The sequence below is a fragment of the Haliotis rubra genome, unplaced genomic scaffold, assembly GCF_003918875.1.
Source record: "Haliotis rubra isolate DU_JTF1 unplaced genomic scaffold, ASM391887v1 Scf260, whole genome shotgun sequence".
In the NCBI taxonomy this organism is placed as follows: Eukaryota; Metazoa; Mollusca; class Gastropoda; order Lepetellida; family Haliotidae; genus Haliotis; species Haliotis rubra.
The window spans coordinates 1287131-1312777 of NW_025766670.1; the positions used below are offsets into that span (position 1 = coordinate 1287131).

A 25647-nucleotide genomic window follows, 5' to 3' on the forward strand; every position below is an offset into this window, starting at 1 on the left:
ATTTAAAAATAATGTCATTTAAGCATCGCCACTTCAATATGGAGAGGATGGATTTAATTACTCAGTGTTGTTTGTACTGTTCAATTGCTTCCGACCTTTTTCCCTGGGTCCGAGATCAGCAAGACACTTCTTTACCTCCAATCAGAAGAGTGCCAATATTGTGACAACCAAGGCTGACTCCAAGGGAGGGGGCCGAGCTGCTTTAATGTGGAAAATTGATTTATAGAATTGATTGTCCAATAGCAGTGAACTCGCAGCCAGGAATGACACGTGAGGTAATCAAAAGTTTGAAATCAGTTTGATTAATTGAAGAACTTGCAGAAGAATGATAACATGTAACAATTTAATTATCAAGTTTCTGGAAGTTCAGTGACACAACTTTTGAGGAAAAGCTATTAAGGTTAGATTGATCACGGCTATTCTTCCATCACACACAACCTGTGATGCTGGATTGTGTAGTCAACCCTCAAATGCTGTCCAACAATGAAAGGTATCTTTTCCCCAATGTAATATGATTATCAAAGCGATAAAGCTAAACCTACAGCTGAATATGTTTGCTGTATGATACTGCAACAGAGGTTATTAAACCATGATATACATGTAATTACTGTGTGTCAATACCATCTTTCAGATCAATTTCTCAATCTCCTTTCAAATGTGTTCCTTCTGGTTGAAAGACCGATCAAAGAGACCTCTGTTTGATGACAACTTGCAGTCAAGTATCACAACATAGGATAGAAGGAAAAAACTGAAGCAAATATTAAACCTCAAGCTTCTGCTTTGACCTTTCATCAGCAAATGCAGAATCTCTCCAGGCAAGCTTACTTCCACAAAAGAAGGACCCTAGCGGGAACAGTTTAAAAATTTAATTGCAATAATCTCCCGCCTAGGGTCCAACAGGCTACAAACAGGACAGAATGACATGAGTAGCAATGGCTTCATTTGAACGTGTTTCTGGTTCAAGAGGAGCCATCAATATATTGAGCCAACGTGCTACGCAACATGCTATGAATATTCCATGATTAGAAAGACACACGTTCTCTGCTTTCTGTCAAGGACCAAAATTTTCAGTTATTTGCCTACCCTATCAAGGGAGATAATTCACAAGTGGAAAAGTGAATCACAGAATGAGAACAAACAAATATTACCCATATGGGAATGGATATGATAAACGTATTTTCATTATTTTTTTGCATTTTGTTGATTTGCTAATTACTTTCTTTTCATCCAATATTTTCATTGTTTTCGGAAGGACGTATGAAAAAGCATCATAGCAATTAATTGTAAATGATGTCATCCTTTATTCATGATTTTGGGGCGGTGGGTAGCCTAATGGTTAAAGTGTCCGCTCGTCATGCTGAAGACCCAGGTTCGATTCCCCACATGGGTACAATGTGTGAAGCCCATTTCGGGTGTCCTCCCACCATGATATTACTGGAATATTGCTAAAAGCGCATAAAACCTGACTGACTCACTATTCATGACTTCACAAATGACAACTATGTGACATAGTTTCAACAAGAGATGAACGAAGCTGACGTCTGCTTGTGGGATCTGGAAGTTAGGGCTGCAATGAATCTACAATGAGGCGTGTATGATCATGAATATTGGGTACTGAGTACAGCAGCAAGTCAACAGCTGAAGTAGTACTGATTACCTTCAGTGAAACAAGAACAAAATATATTCTTTGACATGTTTTGACCATACTGACAGTGTCAATTCATCACGACAGAGACCACATTACGGTCAAATGAGTATATGAGAGTGTTGACTATTATTTTGCCTGGCTTGGATATATTCCATTTTGACATCTCACTAAAATACACACAGATTCAAGTAAAAACACTCCTTTATAAAAAAAAAATGTCATGAATAGTCAATTCTAGTGATCATGAATAACAAACTGAATTCATGCAAGTTTATGGTTCGATTCACCAAATATGTGAGTGAATTGTAAAAGTAACAGAAAATCAGCAGAATTCCATACTCTCTGACATTGTAGCCATGAATTATGGTTTGGCTGTTCCCATCTTTAGATTTTTCAGCAGACCGCATTTATATACGAGCGATCTACAAAGTGGTTGTTTCATAAACAGTATCGGAATTGATCTACTGTACCAGCACAACTTTAGAAATCATTTCCTACCCTTTGTCAGAAAATGAAGACTGGTTAATATAAAGAAGAACTTACACGCAGTTCTAAATTATTGTCAGATTATATGTTTTTTGGACGTCATATGTTTTCATACGGGCAGTGTTTACTATAACGAGGAGGGTTGCGGCACACAGACAATGTAAATACTCACAGGATGGCTTGTGTTTAGGATTAAGTTGTTTCAACAAGCTTGTGACATGTTTCACAATTCTTTATGTGATAATCAAGAAAACAATGGATGTTTTAAGTGTCTGAAAACCAATACAGCAATTACATGTATTGTCTGTCATTTGTGAATTATTGTAGAATGTTTTATGTCAAGGCTCCACACAGTTACAAATTATATACCACAGGTCTTATAACCAATACTTTCACTTACTTCATAGCTGATTGTCTCTGTGTACTGACTACGGATACTGGCATTAGATCTAAGAATTGTTGGTGTGTGTGTTGGTTTGTTTGTGTTGGTGTGTGTGTTGGTGTGTGTGTTGGTGTGTGTGTTGGTATGTGTGTTGGTTTGTGTGTTGGTTTGTTTGTCTGTTGTATGTTGGTGTGTGTTGTGTTGTGTTGTTTGTGTGTTGGTTTGAGTGTTGGTTTGTGTGTTGGTATGTGTGTTGGATCTGTTTATTGGTTTGTGTGCCTATCTGTTTATTGGTTTTTGTGTTGGTCTGTTTATTGGTGTGTGTGTTGGTTTGTGTTTTGATCTGTTTATTGGTTTGTGTGTTGATTTGTTTGTTGGTCTGTTTATTGGTTTGTGTTTTGGTCTGTTTATTGGTTTGTTTGTTGGTTTGTGTGTTTACTTGTTTGTTGGTTTGTGTGTTGGTTTGTTTATTGGTTTTTGTGTTGGTATGTGTGTTGGTTTGTCAACTGACACCAGCAATGTTCCAGCTGTAGTCTGTAAATAATCAAGTCTGGGCCAGACAAAGCAGTGAAGTCGAGAGCATCATTGTACACAATCGTGTTGTCAGTGATGAGGAGAAAGATGATATACAAATACACAACAGTGTCTGGACAAAAATAATCTTTTCTCTGAGTAATAAAACATTATAGCTTTATGGTAAATGTTAGTTGTGATCAAGTTGTGATTCTCCGAGCTGAATCAATATGACGTTATCAAGTGGCCGCTTGTTTTTGAACAGTCTCATGTTCCACGTGTTAATTGTTGTTCACCTGACACCTTATGTGAACGCCAGGACTAAGGAACATAGTTGTGAAACTCTAATGCTTTATGAGATTGATGACCTGGTAAAACATCAATGCATGCATGTATTCAACCGGGTATTACAATCACAGCTCAATCATATGACCTGAGAGCCCATGTCAATAATCACTATATCACATGAAAGGATAGGCATGTCACCTGAATATAGTGGAAATGTACCAAATTAAGGGATATAAGTTTTATCAATATTCTTTTCATTTAACAATTGATGGTGTTTTCACGACTTGACGTAATGTGTTTGCTGTGTTGCGATCATAATTCCTGGAAATCAATACCTGTGTGGAGAACTTGATATCTCTTCCAAATGCTGTATCCATGTTCAAAGAAATGAGCTTGGTGTGTTGAGAAAGAAACTTAGTTTTTCAAAGTATTCAAAACTAAAATCAATACAAGTTCCATGGAACTATCAAATTTGTTTCTCTGTTTTATGAAAGAACAAGGAAGCACAAATTTTAGCTCATGTTGAAATTAGTGGTTACTTCTAAGCATATCTTTCCTTGTCCAAATTGTACAAGGCAAAATAGTGGATATAAATGTATATACCTGGTGTATAATTGTTTTGGAAAAAGTGGATATAAAATATGTATTCCCTAGCCTGAATTCATGATGAAAATAGTGGATATAAATGTGTTTTCCCTATTCTGAATTTATATCAGAAATAGTGGATATAGATATTTATCATCCAAAACTGTGTTCCACAGGAGATATTGCTTGTGTGAGATAAAACGATATCTCCTAGGAGATATCATTTTGACTGTTTATTTTGCACAATGCCCTGACAATGCTATGACGTCATGATCTTGATGACGTCACAATGCTAAGACATCGCTGCACTGCAAGTCTAATGGGAGTACTGTGTTCAGAGATGTACATTTTTCATTGAAAACTAAAAAGATGATAAATAGAATGTCACCCTTGTGTCTCCTGATATCAAATATATCAGCACTCGTTGATAAAAGTAAAAATATCCTCAGCATGCCTCAGATATTTGTAACTTTATCAACCCGTGGTGATATATTTGATATCAAAAGACACTCGGGTGAGATTCTCTATATATTCACTTGCCTGAACTGAAAACACCTGAAAATAGTGGCTACATGTGTATATTCCCTAGACTGCAATATAATGTTTTATTATAAATCATTCCAAAGAAAACATTGCTTCCTAATGACCGCATCCACGGTTCGATGATAGTGCAGTTGTGAAGAATATTGTCGACTCTCTTCAAGATAATTTGTGTCTGGCGTCTCTGCCGAGGAGTGTATCGTGTGATATACATACAGACAGGCTTGGTGGCCAATCAGACACATTATGTGAGTCTCCTTCTGAATCCCTACAGTTTCCATTATTATTCATGACTTCTCGTCCTGTGCTAAGTCCAACTGGAGGTGGTAGATCTCATGCTGTAGGGTTCCAACTGATTAATATAATCCTCATCATGAATGAAGCATGATCATAATTCAGCTTACAGGGAAACCTCGTCTTGCTGTCTGTGTGTGGTAAATAATTATGGTAGTTGATATTTGAAATAGTTTTTCATCCAAAATAATAAATAATAAAATAATAAATAATCAAACACAGGAACTTCTTACCTAACGATTAATTTCAGCTGCGGGACTTAGTTTCAGTGCAGTATAGGGTGTTATCACACTGGTGAATGTGTGACTGTGTGGTAAAGGGGATTCACATGCATGAAGATGTTGATGTTACTGTGTCTGGGATTCAGATGGAGGCTCTGATCCGACACAGTCATACTGTATGGAGGATCTGATCCGACACAATCAGGCTGTATTGAGGATCTGATCCCACACAATCAGGCTGTATTGAGGATCTGATCCAACACAATCAGGCTGTATGCTCAGGCTCTGATCCGACACAATCTGAGATAGCAGATTTCGGAGAATATGATGATAATGATGAATTTTCTCACCTGCTGATTCGCTCACTGATTCAGTCACTCACTGATTCACTTGGAGTGGTGGGGTAGCCAAGTTGTTAAAGCATTGCTTGTCATGCCGAAGACCTGGGTTTCGATTCTCGACATGGGTACTATGTGTGAAGCCCATTCCTGGTGTCCCCAGCCCTGATATTGCTGGAATATTGCGAAAAGTGATGTTAAGCTAAACACTCACTCGCTCACTCTCACTCACTCACTCACTCACTCACTCACTCACTCACTCACTCACTCACTCACTCACTCACTCACTCACTCACTCACTCACTCACTCACTCACTCACTCATCAAGCTTGTAGTCCGTGCTTTATCTAACATTAGAGGTTGAAATATACTCACTCACTTACATTGTAATTATGATTTTCCCAAACCCAAGCGTTAAGTGGCACTATTCCGAACATAGAGTGAATGAATCTGATTGAAGCTAATGCAGAAGGCTTAAGCAGAAAAAACACAATGCCATTATATAAGGATCTTGCCTAATTCAATTAGTGATATCTTGGTTACGTTTACAGTTAGGAATGAAATCAATTTCTGAATAGAACCAGACCAATTACTGCTTGAACAATAAGATGAGGTGCTGGGGGGTGGGTTTGAAGCTCAGTCAGGTCACAGTATGCTGTGTGGACCATTCCAGCATAACATGGCACCGGAACAAGTCATTTCCTTTTGGAATCATGGGCAGAATATGCAGCCTCTACCCAGCATCCCTTGCAGTTGATAGTGCTTCCTGTGGTAAAGTCTAGGTGTCTGGGAGTGTTGGGGAAGATGGATGAGAGGGCCAGGAACTATTGATGAGGCTGTGGAGACTAGAATTGGGGATCAAGTGGTGGGTTCTAATTCAAAGACAGCCAGGATCACATCACTGTTGAGACATACATCGTCCCGGCAACCTCCCTACAATTTCCCTAAAACTGCTTCACATACTGTGTGTCATCAGGGCGCTACTGCATCCACAAATGATGGAAGGTTATGATATTCATGGAATAGATGTGAGTTGGTTGTATAGATTCCTGGAGTGTGATTCATGGTGCAATTAGCTCACCCATAAACAAACAGTAATCGCCTCCATGAATAAACAGACATTCTCTTATCCATGAACAAACAGCTATTGTCTCCATGAACAAACAGCAATTGTCTCGTAGTTAGTTAGCCAAGTCATTATATTGCACTGGTTTGTTAAAACAGGTTCAGTTCTTCAAAGGAGTTGAATGATGCCATCTCAGATAATTATCATGGTCCAGGTTTGAGATTGTATTTCAACAGACATGAAAACCCAATGAGATTCCTAACAAATACAATACCAAAAACTCAACCATGGTTTGTCTGGTCCAGATTCAAATCTGTGTACTACACCCAGAGTAAAACTGGGACTAATTCACTCCTTCATTTCATCTACTGGCACAACCAGACAAGATTCTGGCACGTCCAATTCTCATTCTGAAATAAGTTACATTATAGTGTTTATGTATTTGCTTCAGTTATCTGAACAAGGTGTTTTGAGAGGATGCCGTAATTGTCTGCTCTGACAAGCAATCAGTCCCATACCACAAAAAGTAAGATCTTAATCTCAGCTCAGGAAACGATTGGATGATTAAGTGAAAATTGCAGCTCAGTTCCATTCTACCTTGTTATTTTGGTTAACTCATTTTGTTCATTATTCCACCGACAGATAACAAAATGATATTGTAGAAAATAATGGCACTTTACCACGTCATTTACAGACATGTTGTAAGCTAACCCAAATCCAGCACATTACAGTTATAGTCACCATTTACTTCATGTCCTGACAATCGTCTGGGGGACTGGGAGTCAGTGGGTATAATTGATTTAGGTGATATTCTACAGAAATCAATTTATGGAAATAGTTGAAAGAATGTAACACTAAGCTTTCGAAGCATTGATTATATAGAAAGTGTAAAACAGTCTGCTCTCATGAGATTATCGAAATCTCATTTAAAAGGAGTAAAATATGGATTACATTGATGTTTTGCAGTTGATTGTCGGCATTTGCATGTATTAGAGGATGGATTGTGGGAGTACATCGCGAGTCGTTCTGGACCTATCTTGCTCACCCTTAAATACCTTCAAGATCCCTGGCTTCGGAAAGAAGTGATACAACAGCCTTACTTCCCTTCATGGCCATTTGATCTTTTTCAAAATTGTGTTGCTTTCCCCGTGGGCTGGAGTTCGGAAAGCGTGAGGCTTGTGATTGACATCTGATTTAGCCACGAACCATTTCTGTAAAATTTGGATAAGAGATAGAATGGGAAACTTCCTCGGAGGAAACCAGTAAGTCTGTTATTGATTTTCCCCATTTCTGTGTAGTTTGTATATTGCGATGAATATTTGGAACTAGTGTCACAGTTTCCATTTATTTTCATTCTGCTGTTGGAGTGTCCTTTTGAAACCCTGACATTCAACCTGTCGTTTGAGGGTATGACTCTATATTACACCGACAACGTAACAGTGTAGAGGTATATCACACTGACACAACTAGACTGACACAGAAGTATTTAAAGGGGTTTCCGCAACACAGAATGTGATAAATGTGGCTGCCATTAAGCAACAGAGTAAGGTTGTTGGATGTTTTCAATGAAGATTTACCTTGGTGAGACACCTTAAATCCTTCTCCCCTGTAAACACCCTACCCTCTTCATTCTCCTTCCCCTTAAATTTCATTCCCCTCCCTGTCATTTCCCTCCGCCTTCATTCTCTTCCAGATTCGTTCCCCACCCCTTCCTTCAGCTCCCCCTTCATTCTCCACCCCCTATGTTCCCCTTCCACTTTATTATGTACTTTCATTCTTCTCCAGATTCATTCATAGCCTAGTGATGGAGTCTCGAGTCTCAATACCATCTAAACACAGCCCATTTTGAGCCAGTCGAGATTTTTCCAGTTTGCTTATCATACACTGAGGCATACCAACCGACTCCTGAATAAACTGGGGCGGTGGGGTAGCCTAGTGGTTAAAGCGTTGGCTTGTCACGCCGAAGACCCAGGTTCGAATCCCCACATGGGTACAATGTGTGAAGCCCATTTCTGGTGTCCCTCGCCGTGATGTTGCTGGAATATTGCTAAAAGCGGCGTAAAACCAAACTCAGTCAGACAGTCAGTCAGTCCTCCCCTTCCTTCCGTTCTTTCATTCTCCTTCAGATTCATTATCCACCCCTTTCATTCCCCTCCCCCTTCATTCTCCTCTAGATTCATTCACCTCTCCCTTCATTCCCCTCCCACTCCAGTACCCTTCCCCCTCACCCCTCCTCCAGCTGGTTGTGTCTTGTAGGAAGACACTGTCATGTTCAGGGTCATGGCGAGGGTGATCCCATTAGTCCCTGCCTAGAGTTACCTCCCTTGGTCATGCAAGAACCTGATGTTTGTACATTCTGTTTCTAACTTCACCCTGATAATGATCCTTGGCCTGTCAGCAGGACAGTCACTGGTTCACTAACGTGGAAGCCATCTACCAGCTGTGTCACTCTTGGCTGTCTTGGCACATATTAAGCTGACACTGTGTGATATTACAAAATTAATGCTAAAAGCCAACAGTCACCATTCAATTGAATGTTTGGATAGTAAGTGTCGAGTCCGAGTATCACCAGTGAGTGTGAAGAAGCTCCAGTAGATAACACGATCATGGCCATACACTGATGTCAACAGATACCCAAATTGTCATTTATGTCAACAGTCACTAGCTACAATCACAATGACAGAAGGTATCTTAGGGGCAAAGCTGTTGGATCTTTGTTTTGATGAAGGTGATCCCCAGGCATGTCATCCGCTTGACATTGAGTTTGTCTCAGTGGACGTGCCTGGTCCAAGTCTATCACCTGGCACGCCATTCACCTGGCATGGAATCTATCACATTGGATGCCTTTGATGTACATGAAACAGAAGTGTATTAACATCTGAGAGACATTTCAATAGCAAATACAACTAGCCAAACTATTCATCTATGAATCAAAGGCATATTGTGTGTTTCCCAATATGACATGGAAAAATCACTTGTCCATTAGGAAAATGTGGCAATTTGCACCATTGCAAAAATGCTATACATTTGCTTGCAGTCAAAAGCAAGTTTCACAGATCTTGTCTTCAAAGTATATTGTTCTTAACACTGTGCCATATATTCAAACTTCATTTCCTCAAGCACCTAAAGGCTCAAGGTCATTGAGGTAGGGCATTTAGACACCACAGCCATCTTGTTTTTCAAATGTGTCAAATCAAAATTCTTCACATTTCAGCTTCATTTACAAAAAGGAAAAGCAGACACATGCAGATAAAGAGTGTCTTAAACATTTCTAACTAACGGATACTGCAACTCTGTTTAGCACCAGCTGCAGAGTGACCTGCTGAACACAATATAGGCCTTATAATCCTACTGCACCTTTAGCCCAGTAGTGTTGTAGGTATCTTGCCATCACATAAGAAGTGACCAACCACTTGATTTGTTGGTTGAGGGCCTGGAGATTCATCCGAAAAATACAGAATATAATTGTGCTTCTGCTTCTACTTAAACAAACAAAAACTTTTGAGCCTCAGAAAAAACATCGTTGAAGTCTCTTTATTTTTGAAAAAAAGTATCTAGTTTAATAGTTTTCATCAAAATATGTCTAGAATTTGGGGTTTTTTGCTGAAAAATATCTAGCGTCTTCTGTTTCTTGGTGAGACCAGGATCTGCTCCCAATTCCTTCCAGCTGTGACCCTGATCTGTTGTAATGCTGAAGGCCCGGGTTCGATTCCCCACACCCCACATGGGTACAATGTGTGAAGCCCATTGCTTGTGTCCCCCGCCGTGATGTTGCTGGAATATTGCTAAAAGCGGCGTTAAACCAAACTCAGTCAGTCAGTCAGTCGATTCCCCACATGGGTAGAATGTGTGAAGCCCATTTCTGGTGTCCCCCGCCATGACATTGCTGGAATATTGCTAAAAGCGGCGTAAAGCCATACTCACTCACTCACTCTATGTCACCATATATATCCATGTCTGTGAGTCTCACCAACACTTGGAGCTGCCTCACTCAGGGCTTCCTCCAACATATGATGGACCACATCACGGATATTTACTGTGTCTCAGTGTAGAGATTATACACGCAGATTCAATGTCTGTAAATTCATTGTATTAGTGACATCAGTTGAGCCCCCGTATTTGCCCTTAACCCTGAAAAGCTGCAGACCCTAAGGACCCAGAACCATAAAATGTTGTGGGTCCTGATCAGAATGACGTAGGCCCTATATTGTTATATGGAAATAATACTCTTAGTTATTGGGGATGAAGAAGCTGTCGGCCATAAGGACCTGCAGAAAACAAAAACTGTGGGTCCGAGTGGTTTTCAGCTGGCTTCGGGCCTAAGGAGCGACGTTGATTTTGAAAGCTGGTTGAGCCTAAACTTGCAGTAGACTACTTCACTACCAACACTTGTACTGTTCTCAGTGAACTTCCATACTAATATGCTCTATTGGAATCTCATGCTTTTGATTTCATGTCAAGCAGTTGAAGTTTGTGAGGCTGACAAACGACATTATTCTATTGAACTGCTATGACCCTGACATGGAATTCTACGTCTGCAGTGTTGGTGTTATTGGTTACTGATCAGATTTTTAGGTTAAAACAGGGCAACTTGTAATAGATTCATGGCACATCTTATGTCTGGAAGGCCAACACTTACATTTAACTTGGAGGGGCATCAGTTCCAGAGTTTTCAGTATAGGAGTGTTTCTGTAACTAAAACCGGATCCTTCACTTTAATTCATGAACCAATTCCGTGTTTGTCAACTTTTCTGACTGAAGTATATTGCCAAACTTGCTGTATCTAATGTAAGAATGAGCACCTCTATTTAGCACTGTTATTGAAGTAAGGACAGCATTTGATGTTGCTATAGTGGTTTGTTTGAAAAGAATATTATTATACTAATGGAAACAAATAAGGGAACACATGAAAGTGTTATATTCCCAGAATCTCACCAACACAAAGCATGTGAAGAAACCTAGAAAAGAATATAGGAACATTTGTACTTTATCTGTTCCCTTATTAATTTCCTTCAGAACATTTCCATCACAGTAATGTGGTCATCACAGCAAGTTCCTGGTGTAACATACCGGTAGATGCTCCACCACTGGCAGTCTATCAGACTGTAAGGTAGAATCTGCTGTAACTGAAGCAGTGTTCCCTCAGAGTTAAACCTGATAGTGTTCAGTGTTGTTTGACAAATGTCCAGTAGCTACTGTCGTGACTCCAGAAGAATGTAATGGTTCCGTGTGGGATGCTATAGCTGCCACATCATTCATCACGCCAGCCCAATATCTCCAGGTCTCACATTTCAGTACACCTACACTAACCCCTGCATCCATTCCATGATTCTTGCAATCGCAACTTATCCGCCCTTCATTTTCGTTAACATTTCACCGTCACCGAAATGTTGAGATAGGAAAATAAAAATGGGTGAGGCAGGTGGAAATGAAGACATCCTCTCCATCAAACAGGTTTTGTGAGCTTTCTTTTGCATGCCCGTCAGTTTTTCAATGTTCAATTTCGTGGAAACTGTTTTGTAATTAATGGGTTGGCCCCCATGTTTTTGATACAGCCAACCCAACATTGTAAGTCACATTCTGACTGTTCTGACTGAATAGCTAACATATACACACTGGCAAATGAAAATCGAGGGCAGGTAATTTGAAAGTGTGCTAACCATTTGAAAGGATCTTTCGGTTTATGTTGATTTTACCCCCAAACCCAAGAGATATTGGTGTTATCACACCTGATCATGGTATTTCTGTACAAGCTGTGGACACTCAGCATTCCTGGGCATGGTCTGATGCAGTAGATGATGTTGTAATGTACGTGCTGTAGGTGTTGCTGCAACATCATTGTCTGGGAGTAGAGGAGCAATGATAAGATACACAACAATGCACAACAATACACAACAGTACACAACAGTACACAATAGTACACATGATGCGGTTATCCTTGACATCATTCAGTCAGTGCTGGGCGGAAGGGTTAAAATTCATGATACAATTCAGTCAAATGTTTATCCAGTGTCGGCCGTACTTAAGGGAACTGACAATAACCCGATACCATCATGTGTTTGCACAAACACAGCTAGACCCAAAATTACTTTGAAAATTTATGATCACTGAAAAGTGTTTAATTGATGGTGCAGCTCTACCATATCACCAGGCTAATTGTTTTCCACCAGACAGTGTTCCATTGATGATGTAAATATTCTATCACAATGGAGTTTTGGACCGAAGTCGTAGCTCTACTATCATATCAGTGTTCCACCAATGATGCAGTTCAACCATCACAACAGTGTTCAACTGATGATATGTTTCTACCACCACAACAGACAGTGTTGGCCCTGTGATGTTTCTCTACCATCACGTCAAACTCTGCTCCACTGACGAAACTTGCTTTCACTGCTGAGAAACTTCAGGGCATCCCCATGCCAGCTTTTGAAGCAATATCCAATTCATTTGTATACATAAACAGCGACGTCTCCCCCCTTGACTGCTGTTGTTGACGTAGTGTGACATCTTCCACCTCCCTATTGATTTTCTCTCACACTGCTCTATCCGCACATGTCAAAACACGCACATTTCCATTTATTCAAATCCAAACTTATATCTTCATTCAGTCAGTTATAGCACTTGCTTGACAAATTGTATTTCCAGGCAGAGATGTTTATCTACCTCTTTCAGTGAACACTTCCTAGCTGTTAAGTCAGCCCGACATCCATGTTGTCGACAAGTAGGAAGCAAGGGCAATAGAAGTCGTAATGATGTCCCATAAACTACATACATGTTAACTAGAACGGTGGACTAATGTTTATTTATGGACAGCATTTCTGTATCAGTATAGTCACACAAGACATCAGTCATGATAGACTGCTCTAGTCACACAAGACATCAGTCATGGTAGACTGCTCTAGTCACACAAGACATCAGTCATGATAGACTGCTCTAGTCACACAAGACATCAGTCATGTTAGACTGCTCTAGTCACACAAGACATCAGTCATGATAGACTGCTCTAGTCACACAAGACATCAGTCATGATAGACTGTTCTAGTCACACAAGACATCAGTCATGATAGACTGCTCTTGTCACACAAGACATCAGTCATGGTAGACTGCTCTAGTCACACAAGACATCAGTCATGATAGACTGCTCTAGTCACACAAGACATCAGTCATGATAGATTGCTCTAGTCACACAAGACATCAGTCATGATAGATTGCTCTAGTCACACAAGACATCAGTCATGATAGACTGCTCTAGTCACACAAGACATCAGTCATGATAGACTGCTCTAGTCACACAAGACATCAGTCATGATAGACTGCTCTAGTCACACAAGACATCAGTCATGATAGACTGCTCTAGTCACACAAGACATCAGTCATGATAGACTGCTCTAGTCACACAAGACGTCAGTCATGATAGACTGCTCTAGTCACACAAGACATCAGTCATGATAGACTGCTCTAGTCACACAAGACATCAGTCATGATAGACTGCTCTAGTCACACAAGACATCAGTCATGATAGACTGCTCTAGTCACACAAGACATCAGTCATGATAGACTGCTCTAGTCACACAAGACATCAGTCATGATAGATTGCTCTAGTCACACAAGACATCAGTCATGATAGACTGCTCTAGTCACACAAGACATCAGTCATGATAGACTGCTCTAGTCACACAAGACATCAGTCATGATAGACTGCTCTAGTCACACAAGACATCAGTCATGATAGACTGCTCTAGTCACACAAGACATCAGTCATGATAGACTGCTCTAGTCACACAAGACATCAGTCATGATAGATTGCTCTAGTCACACAAGACATCAGTCATGATAGACTGCTCTAGTCACACAAGACATCAGTCATGATAGACTGCTCTAGTCACACAAGACATCAGTCATGATAGACTGCTCTAGTCACACAAGACATCAGTCATGATAGACTGCTCTAGTCACACAAGACATCAGTCATGATAGACTGCTCTAGTCACACAAGACATCAGTCATGATAGACTGCTCTAGTCACACAAGACATCAGTCATGATAGACTGCTCTAGTCACACAAGACATCAGTCATGATAGACTGCTCTAGTCACACAAGACATCAGTCATGATAGACTGCTCTAGTCACACAAGACATCAGTCATGATAGACTGCTCTAGTCACACAAGACATCAGTCATGATAGACTGCTCTAGTCACACAAGACATCAGTCATGATAGACTGCTCTAGTCACACAAGACATCAGTCATGATAGACTGCTCTAGTCACACAAGACATCAGTCATGATAGACTGCTCTAGTCACACAAGACATCAGTCATGATAGACTGCTCTAGTCACACAAGACATCAGTCATGATAGATTGCTCTAGTCACAAGACATCAGTCATGATAGACTGCTCTAGTCACACAAGACATCAGTCATGATAGACTGCTCTAGTCACACAAGACATCAGTCATGATAGACTGCTCTAGTCACACAAGACATCAGTCATGATAGACTGCTCTAGTCACAAGACATCAGTCATGATAGACTGCTCTAGTCACACAAGACATCAGTCATGATAGACTGCTCTAGTCACACAAGACATCAGTCATGATAGACTGCTCTAGTCACACAAGACATCAGTCATGATAGACTGCTCTAGTCACACAAGACATCAGTCATGATAGACTGCTCTAGTCACACAAGACATCAGTCATGATAGACTGCTCTAGTCACACAAGACATCAGTCATGATAGACTGCTCTAGTCACACAAGACATCAGTCATGATAGACTGCTCTAGTCACACAAGACATCAGTCATGATAGACTGCTCTAGTCACACAAGACATCAGTCATGATAGACTGCTCTAGTCACACAAGACATCAGTCATGATAGACTGCTCTAGTCACACAAGACATCAGTCATGATAGACTGCTCTAGTCACACAAGACATCAGTCATGATAGACTGCTCTAGTCACACAAGACATCAGTCATGATAGACTGCTCTAGTCACACAAGACATCAGTCATGATAGATTGCTCTAGTCACACAAGACATCAGTCATGATAGACTGCTCTAGTCACACAAGACATCAGTCATGATAGACTGCTCTAGTCACACAAGACATCAGTCATGATAGACTGCTCTAGTCACACAAGACATCAGTCATGATAGACTGCTCTAGTCACACAAGACATCAGTCATGATAGACTGCTCTAGTCACAAGACATAGTCATGATAGATTGCTCTAGTCACACAAGATCAGTCATGGTAGACTGCTCTAGTCACACAAGACATCAGTCATGATAGATGCTCTAGTCACACAAGACATCAGTCATGATAAGACTGCTCTAGTCACACAAGACTCAGTCATGATAGATTGCTCAGTCACACAAGACATCAGTCATGATAGACTGCTCACACAAGACTCAGTCATGACAAGTCACACATCAGTCATGATAGATTGCTCTAGTCACACAAGACATCAGTCATGATAGATTGCTCTAGTCACACAAGACATCAGTCATGATAGACTGCTCTAGTCACACAAGACATCAGTCATGATAGATTGCTCTAGTCACACAAGACGTCAGTCATGATAGATTGCTCTAGTCACACAAGACATCAGTCATGATAAACTGCTCTAGTCACACAAGACATCAGTCATGATAGACTGCTCTAGTCACACAAGACATCAGTCATGATAGATTGCTCTAGTCACACAAGACATCAGTCATGGTAGACTGCTCTTGTCACACAAGACGTCAGTCATGATAGATTGCTCTAGTCACACAAGATATCAGTCATGGTAGACTGCTCTAGTCACACAAGACATCAGTTATGGTAGATTGCTCTAGTCACACAAGACATCAGTCATGATAGATTGCTCTAGTCACACAAGACATCAGTCATGGTAGACTGCTCTAGTCACACAAGACATCAGTCATGATAGATTGCTCTAGTCACACAAGACATCAGTCATGATAGATTGCTCTAGTCACACAAGACATCAGTCATGATAGACTGCTCTAAGTCACACAAGACGTCAGTCATGATAGACTGCTAAGAAGTTGTTCAATGTTGATTTTCAAAACATCATAATGCTCCCTTTTCTTATTTGTTGAGTCACATGACATGGTCAGATGACCTGATCGTAGCTGCCTGACGAAATATGAATAATAATGGTTAGATGGAATTAAAATTTCTTTTCCTTTGAGTCAAAACTATAGTTGACAGTATTACAGATTTCTCTGACAAAATCTGAAATAATGATACAGAAAACTGTGACATATCTTAGTAAAGCCAGTGAGAGGGTACAGTAAAGCCAGTGAGAGGGTACAGTAAAGCCAGTGAGAGGGTACAGTAAAGCCAGTGAGAGGGTACAGTAAAGCCAGTGAGAGGGTACAGTAAAGCCAGTGAGAGGGTACAGTAATGCCAGTGTGAGGATACAGTAAAGCCAGTGTGAGGGTACAGTAAAGCCAGTGAGAGGGTACAGTAAAGCCAGTGTGAGGGTACAGTAAAGCCAGTGAGAGGGTACAGTAAAGCCAGTGAGAGGGTACAGTAAAGCCAGTGAGAGGGTACAGTAAAGCCAGTGAGAGGGTACAGTAAAGCCAGTGAGAGGGTACAGTAAAGCCAGTGAGAGGGTACAGTAATGCCAGTGTGAGGGTACAGTAATGCCAGTGTGAGGGTACAGTAAAGCCAGTGAGAGGGTACAGTAAAGCCAGTGAGAGGGTACAGCCAGTGAGAGGGTACAGTAGTCCATTGTGTCATGCACACCTTCCAGACCCAGCTGCATGAGGCTACAAGTGGCACAAGTCAGACAATTAGTTGTGTGGAGCAGGTGCAGCAGCAGCTATGTTAACAATCTCCTGGTGTTATTCCTGTATGTTCCAGTTCCTGATATAATATCTCCTGATAATTGCATTTAAATTATTTTAAAGGAAAATAATGGCTTGTGTTTGACTTAATCTTTGGTAGATCAAAGCCAAATGTGTACAATATGTACAGCTGATTTTTCTCTAGCTTATTTCATGAGAAAATGAAATAATCTTAATCTCTACATATAAAATATGCATAGTGTAACATGCTCAAATGCATGTAATTCTTTCTAAAAATGTAAACTGCAATTTAGTTAATATTTTATAGTCTGTTTGCATTGAAAACGTACCGATGAATGTCAATTTAAACAAAAAAGTAAATCGAATAAGATGAAATTAAGATTGAGAATCCTCATAATTTTACTTTGCCAACTGACCATTTAAATCTCAGAATTTAATTCAACTTAGGATAAAAGTGGTTACCAAATGATCATAGTTTCAAATCGCTATTATTGGTTTGTATTACAAGGGTGTACGCACATTAAATGAAACATCGAGAACAAGTAGAGTTGGTCTATGTTAACGCTCATTACGAACCGCACGTGCATTTGTTTCACTGTTCCATCTACTGCGCTCACCCCCTTGTAATACAAACCAATAATAGCGATTTGAATGTATGATCATTTGTAAATAACTATTGTCCTACATTGAATAAAATTCTGGGATTTAAATGTTCAGTTGGCAAGGTAAAATTATGAGGATTCACAGTCTTAATTTCACTTCATTTGATTTACTTTTTTGTTTAAAGTGAAATTCATCAGTACGTTTTCCCTGCAAACAGACTATAATTGGGCAAGTTTATAATGTGTTTGTTAACCCAAAGCATTACGATGGTATGTTAAATTTAACACCAGGATACAAAGTAGCCTTCCTTCCTGAAACCTTTGCTCAGGAAAGGGGTTCTATGTTACAGTCAAAGCACATTATACACAAAAACAGTGTAAATTGCCATCATCTCTACCAACTGAGCAAATGATGATGTAGAGAATGTGACAGTAGATGAATGCCAGGCTATGGAATAAGTCGACAGCAATGCAAATAATCAAGATGGAGAGGTATACATGTTAATTTCAACATTAACACCATAAATCATTTGATTTAAATGTTACCTTGACAAACATGTGATATGATCCAGATGCTGCATTCATGGTACACGTTTCTTCAGGTTTGTTATTTAACACCTCAAATTTGAGGGTTTGAGAAAATTGAGTTTAATACTAGAGCAGGGCACATGTAAAATCTGCTGACATTACAAATATGTTCCCAATCAATGGCTGAGTGAGAGTCCTATCCCCATTCATTTGACGGAGTCGGACGCCACAATGGCAGTCAAGCCTGGATTAGTCTGGATATCATGGTATTGTTATTCCAGGGGACTTTATTGACATGAAGTGTGCATGATTACTGTATCAATGAGGGGGAATGGTTGAAGACAGTAATTTCATTTACTCAGTGGAATATGTCAGCGTTGGTACAATAGAAGCATGATAGTTTCCTGCTGACTCGGGAGGTGCTGAAGTGACACACAGTCAAATTCTCTATCGATTCAAAATATTTTGACATTTCTCAAATTTACCGAGAATTATTGGTTACACATGATTGATAATGGACACCTCATGATGTTCTGTAATAAAAATAATCAACTTACGAAGACTTAACATTGCTGAATATGTAGTCATGTGAAATCAATTTCAAATTCGTTTATGAAGTAGTCAATAAGAAGTCTAAATAGACCTGATTACTGATCAAATATTGCTTCCATGGCAACAATATTGGATATTAATTAACAAGTCGAGAATTCAGGGATCCTATTGTTGGAATTATCATCCAGTGTGGGGTGTGAGTCACGGCTGGTATTAGGGAGATTAGAGAACTCACTGAGTCAACAGTTGATAACGCAGGGGGATGTGTTACCACCACAGCATATCTACCTGGGGAGAGATATCTACTCCTTGTGTGAGTTTACTGAGTGATATCTTGTACCAGGGAGGTTGTTAAAGAGTTGATATACACCTTGTGTGAGTATGATGGATGATATGTTGTACTGAGCTGATATAGAGCGGCTGGGGGAATAGTATTATGATCTGTTGTAGCAGGCTGATACACAGTTGATAGGGTGGTATACAGGGAGGTAGTGGCTGATCTGTCATAACTGGGAGATGTATAGATGATATACACTGACTGTGAGTTACAATAGTGGCTGATCTGTCATAACTGGGAGATGTATAGATGATATACACTGACTGTGAGTTACAATAGTGGATGATCTGTTGTAACTGGGAGATATAAAGGTGATATACACTGACTGTGAGTTACAATAGTGGATGATCTGTTGTATAACTGGGAGATATAAAGGTGATATACACTGACTGTGAGTTACAATAGTGGATGATCTGTTGTATAACTGGGAGATATAAAGGTGATATACACTGTCTGTGAGTTACAATAGTGGATGATCTGTTGTAACTGGGAGATATAAAGGTGATATACACTGTCTGTGAGTTACGATAGTGGAAGATCTGTTGTAACTGGGAGATATAAAGGTGATATACACTGACTGTGAGTTACAATAGTGGATGATCTGTTGTAACTGGGAGATATAAAGGTGATATACACTGACTGTGAGTTACAATAGTGGATGATCTGTTGTATAACTGGGAGATATAAAGGTGATATACACTGACTGTGAGTTACAATAGTGGATGATCTGTTGTAACTGGGAGATATAAAGGTGATATACACTGTCTGTGAGTTACGATAGTGGAAGATCTGTTGTAACTGATATACAGATATAAAGGTGATATACACTGACTGTGAGTTACAATAGTGGATGATCTGTTGTAACTGGGAGATATAAAGGTGATATACACTGACTGTGAGTTACAATAGTGGATGATCTGTTGTAACTGGGAGATATAAAGGTGATATACACTGACTGTGAGTTACGATAGTGGATGATCTGTTGTAACTGGGAGATATAAAGGTGATATACACTGACTGTGAGTTACAATAGTGGATGATATGTTGTAACAGGGAGATATAAAGGTGATATACACTGACTGTGAGTTACAATAGTGGATGATCTGTTATAACAGGGAGATATAAAGGTGATATACACTGACTGTGAGTAACAGTAGTGGATGATATGTTGTAACAGGGAGATATAAAGGTGATATACACTGACTGTGAGTTACAATAGTGGATGATCTGTTGTAACAGGGAGATATAAAGGTGATATACACTGACTGTGAGTTACAATAGTGGATGATATGTTGTAACTGGGAGATATAAAGGTGATATACACTGACTGTGAGTTACAGTAGTGGATGATCTGTTGTAACAGGGAGATATAAAGGTGATATACACTGACTGTGAGTTACAATAGTGGATGAGAGGTGTTGACTGTGAGTTACAATAGTGGATGATCTGTTGGACACCATGGGAGGGGAGTATACAGTCATACTAGACACCAGTGGGAGGGGAGTATACAGTCATACTAGACACCATGGGAGGGGAGTATACAGTCAGACTAGACACCAGTAGGAGGGGAGTATACAGTCAGACTAGACACCATGGGAGGGGAGTATACAGTCATACTAGACACCAGTAGGAGGGGAGTATACAGTCATACTAGACACCAGTAGGAGGGGAGTATACAGTCAGACTAGACACCCTAGGACACCATGGGAGGGAGATACAGTCATACTAGACACCATGGGAGGGAGTATACAGTCATACTAGACACCAGTAGGAGGGGAGTATACAGTCATACTAGACACCAGTAGGAGGGGAGTATACAGTCAGACTAGACACCAGTGGGAGGGGAGTATACAGTCATACTAGACACCATGGGAGGGCAGTATACAGTCAGACTAGACACCAGTAGGAGGGGAGTATACAGTCAGACTAGACACCATGGGAGGGGAGTATACAGTCAGACTAGACACCAGTAGGAGGGGAGTATACAGTCATACTAGACACCATGGGAGGGCAGTATTTAGTCATACTAGACACCAGTGGGAGGGGAGTATACAGTCGTACTAGACACCAGTGGGAGGGGAGTATACAGTCAGACTAGACACCAGTAGGAGGGCAGTATACAGTCAGACTAGACACCAGTAGGAGGGGAGTATACAGTCAGACAAGACACCATGGAAGGGGAGTATACAGTCAGACTAGACACCATGGGAGGGGAGTATACAGTCATACTAGACACCATGGGATGGGAGTATACAGTCATACTAGACACCAGTAGGAGGAGCATGGGACTAGACACCATGGGAGGGAGTATACAGTCAGACTAGACACCATAGGGAGGGTATACAGTCATACAGACATACTGGGAGACACCATGGGAGGGGAGGTATACAGTCATACTAGACACCATGGGAGGGGAGTATACAGTCATACTAGACACCAGTAGGAGGGCAGTATACAGTCAGACTAGACACCAGTGGGAGGGGAGTATACAGTCATACTAGACACCAGTAGGAGGGCAGTATACAGTCATACTAGACACCAGTGGGAGGGGAGTATACAGTCATACTAGACACCAGTGGGAGGGGAGTATTTAGTCATACTAGAGACAGCCCCCAGGTTTGTTCTCCTCATAATGGACAAAAGTCTTTCTCCATATGGATGCAGACTCATTTTCTTCCTCAACTCCCCACTAATCTCTCATTCTCTGCTACACTCTTTTACTCAATAAACCCAGCTTAAATTGACCGTTAAAAACGTAAAGATTTTCATCCATTGGGAGTTATGCTAAAATTTGACGAACTTTTTTTCCTGTGTGTGATCGATAGTAATAATGGTCTGCTATGCCAGATTGTGATGTTCATCCTCTGGGTCATCTCTCGAGTCCTCATCAAAGGGTTGAGGGAGAGAGTATTGCACATGCTGCAGATGCATTTAAATAGGGTAGAAATAAAAGAACACTTCCCGTCACTGACCGATGACAGGCCTCATGTCTGATTAGCCGTAAATGTTGTGTTGCCCGTCTATCAACAATATTGAAATGATATCAACTCAGCCCTAGATTCAGCATGATTCTCATCCAGATATGCATCAACTGGCTCTCTGAAGACTTTGAGGCTAGGACAAATTATGTTTTTGTGTTACACATATTCTAAATTTAGCAAAGTTTATGTTTAACTACATTCTTTTCCCTGAGTTTGATCAATAGTAATTATGGTCTGCATGGCAGATTGTGATGGTTCTTCATGGGGGTCATCTGTCGAGTCCTCACTCTCTGACAACAGTAAGGCTGGGACAAAGTTTGAAAGATTGAGAGTGAGAAAGAGGGAGAGAGAGATATATGTTTCGTATACTAGGATATTAAGCACATGTTCACTGTAACTAAATATTGTCAGTTAAAACAATGTCTTCACACCTGACAATAGAAGATGTTCTCCTCTGTATGCTGTATTCACCTTCCACCCAGGTCATCTGACCTGTGTATCTGATTCCACCGGGAGGAATATACTTACCCTTTTCATGAACACCTGGTGTCATTCATGTAATTTTAGAAGCTATATTTTCCTTCACACCAAACAGAATTTGTTTCTGATCGAGTAAAGTCAAGACTGGATATTCTTTTCCACTGACATCCTCTATATATTATCAATGTTCGGAGTTATGTCTCGACATTGTGGCTGCTGTTTATGGTCATCTTCTGGTACATTTCAGTGCAACAACCAATCCAGACAGCTCCTTCCATGCACTTATATACCAATCCAACTTTTGATATGTTCCAGCATGCCAACCCGCGGCTACATTGCCGGCAAGCCGGTGTCGAGGTGGGATGCGGAGTCCGACAATATCGACATTGAGTACAAGAACCTGGACAGGCCACGACCCCAAGCCTGGTGCGGAGACTGCTTCAGTGGGAGGAAGGGGACAATCCTCAAGGTCCTCCTCCTCATCGTCATCTTCTTTGTAGGCCTCATTCTTGGATACATCATCAGACGCAACATCCATGAGACTTTCATTGCCCCAGAGCAGAAGCCGAACTTCGGAGTCCAGCAGGTAGGTTCATGTGTTTGTATGTAGTCAAGACGTCTGACCGGGATGGATCCTCATTGGGTGGCCCAATCAGGTCAAGCAATACATGTATAACTTGCAGAATTGTGTACCTTTGACATACCAGAATCCTATAATGGACACCTGGGCTTAAATACCAGATTGTCCTGATACTGTTTCTGGATTTTATGATGGCACAGTACCTGTGCTGCTAGGTGTCATCAAACGTGGTGGACATCTGTGAACTGCATCACTAAGGCTTTTGAACCAAAGTTGGTTGGTTGATTACTTGATGTTTAACACTGCACGCAGCAGTATTCCTGCTATATGACAGCAGTTTGTAAATAATCAAGTTTGAACCAGACAATCCTTTGATCAATGGCTTGAGCATCAATCTACGCAAATGGAATACAATGACATGTTGAACCGAATTAATCCCATGGGGTAATGTGTGTGGTGGTAAATTCACTCACTCCAGGATGGTGGACGAGAAAATGATCTCGAATTAGTTTATTTTAATACTTTGTCTGGATTCAAGATGTGCAACTATAAGCCATGTTCTGATCAAGAAGGTGAACATGACAGTCTGTTACAACCAGTACCATGATTCCTGTATGTGCTACCACTGATTACGCCCAACTTGCAGATGAAGGACTGCGGCCAATATGATGCATGTTGTAAACATTAATCTTGGAAGCAAGGGTTAATGGCCAGTTGTGTTATCAGCGCTCCACACTGAATGTGTCACTGTTCCATGATGGTTGCACATAGATTGTTGCTCACCCTGCACCATGTTAATATAGTTCTTCCTGAGACTTGGATATCACGGTCCTTGGAGTTTGAAGTGTATTAAGCCTGAGTGTCCTATGATGACATTTCTGTGCCTAAAATCTGTTGCATGTGGTAGATGACTTCTTAGGGGAATCCGAGATGACCTCCATACTTGTCAACTTGATGTTTATGGTCTTTGTGAAGGTCATGGACATATCGTAACTGACTAACTGCATATCAGAAGGCAGTGATGAAAATAAAATTTCAACCTGACAACCGGTCTGGCAACACTCCAAAGATTCCAGACCAGAAAAAATGCTGCCAGTCCAAAATTTTCTGGACTAACAAAAGCAACAGGAAGGTAAATGTGAGGAAGGAACCATTCATGTTAGAATAATAATACACTGGCACATTTTCAAATCTGTTTCAGTGAACATGGATTGTTCATCATAATTCAAGTCGGATTTCATCCATATCAGGGTTACATTGAGTACATTACACAATAACAGCCTGACCATTGGGCATGCTACTTTTAACCTGACTGTCCAGCCGCAAAACAGACCGTCCCGAACTGTCGGGCAGTGGCGAATTTTCAACGCTGCAGAAGGTCAATGACATGGACAGTCCTGTCATTCAAGCTCTCGAATTGACCGTGCAGAGTTGTGTAGAGTCCTTAGTAATTCCAGGAGGTGACAATCAAAGATCTCCAACACCGTGGTGTTCCAGCACTGTGGCCCTGTGTTTCACTGCATGTTAACATGTGTTTCGCCAAACTTATGAACATTCATTTACCTGCACATCCCTCCAACATTAGTAGGGGCGGTGGGGTAGCCTAGTAGTTTATTATAAAAGCATTTGCTCGTCACCCCAAACATCCGGGTTCGATTCCCCACATGGGTATGTAGCGGCCATAAAATTTCCCGAAGCTGACAAGGTAAGGATGTCATCTGTGGGATGACTCCACGCCCTGCTACATACGCCCCCGTCAACAGAAGGCACGTCCCAAATTTGACATGAACATGCTCAGCCCCACGTAGGCCGCCAATGAAGCGGCCGTAAAATTTCAGAGTCCCGTGCTGGGATTCGAACCACGAACCTTCTATTCCGAAGTCGGACGCCTTGTCCACATGACCAAAGAGGTTAACCCCGTTAGCAAGCTGACAACATAAGGATGTCATCTGCTACAGGTACAATGTGTGAAACCCATTTCTGGTGTTCCCCGCTGTGGTATTGCTGGAATATTGCTAAAAGCAGCGTAAAACCATACTCACTCACTCCAACATTAATCCTGAAACTGACAAAATTACTGCTCCAAGCAGGGTAAAGTGTCTCGCTGACCAGAGGGCAAGGACTTGTCCTGATACTAATTGGCATCTATTTATTTTGCTAATGAGCCAGTGATGTGATCAGCGCAGCAGAACTGGCAGGCTGAAGGAAGATGGTGTCCACTGGGATCTTGTTGATGGAGGCGGGACATTTAGTCTCATCAATATTCAACAAAAAGACCTCCCTAGTTACATGCATGAATTGTGGCAGCTGTGCAGGACTGTTATTTGTTGCCATTTTAAGGAAGAATGAGCTCAGTTTCAGGCTGATTAGAAGCAAGAGTTCTTCCTGTTATAGTGTTT

General features: G+C 40.8%; 1 protein-coding gene and 1 long non-coding RNA gene across 5 annotated transcripts in view; one reads left to right on the top strand and one right to left on the bottom strand.

Annotated features, from left to right (window-relative positions):
• The window catches only part of LOC124280132 (glutamate carboxypeptidase 2-like), a 174256-nt gene that overhangs the window by 99081 nt on the left and 49528 nt on the right, over nucleotides 1-25647 (top strand). For all 4 annotated transcript variants that reach the window (XM_046716022.1, XM_046716025.1, XM_046716026.1 and 1 more), the window contains exon 2: nucleotides 22984-23254. In XM_046716022.1, the coding sequence (XP_046571978.1) occupies nucleotides 22984-23254 (271 nt within the window). The remainder of the gene's footprint in view (nucleotides 1-22983; nucleotides 23255-25647) is intronic.
• On the bottom strand, nucleotides 1379-9615 carry LOC124280133. Its single transcript, XR_006899585.1, has 3 exons — nucleotides 9605-9615; nucleotides 7829-7832; nucleotides 1379-1484 (listed from the first exon to the last, which is right to left on the bottom strand). It is a non-coding gene; the product is annotated as an uncharacterized LOC124280133 (long non-coding RNA).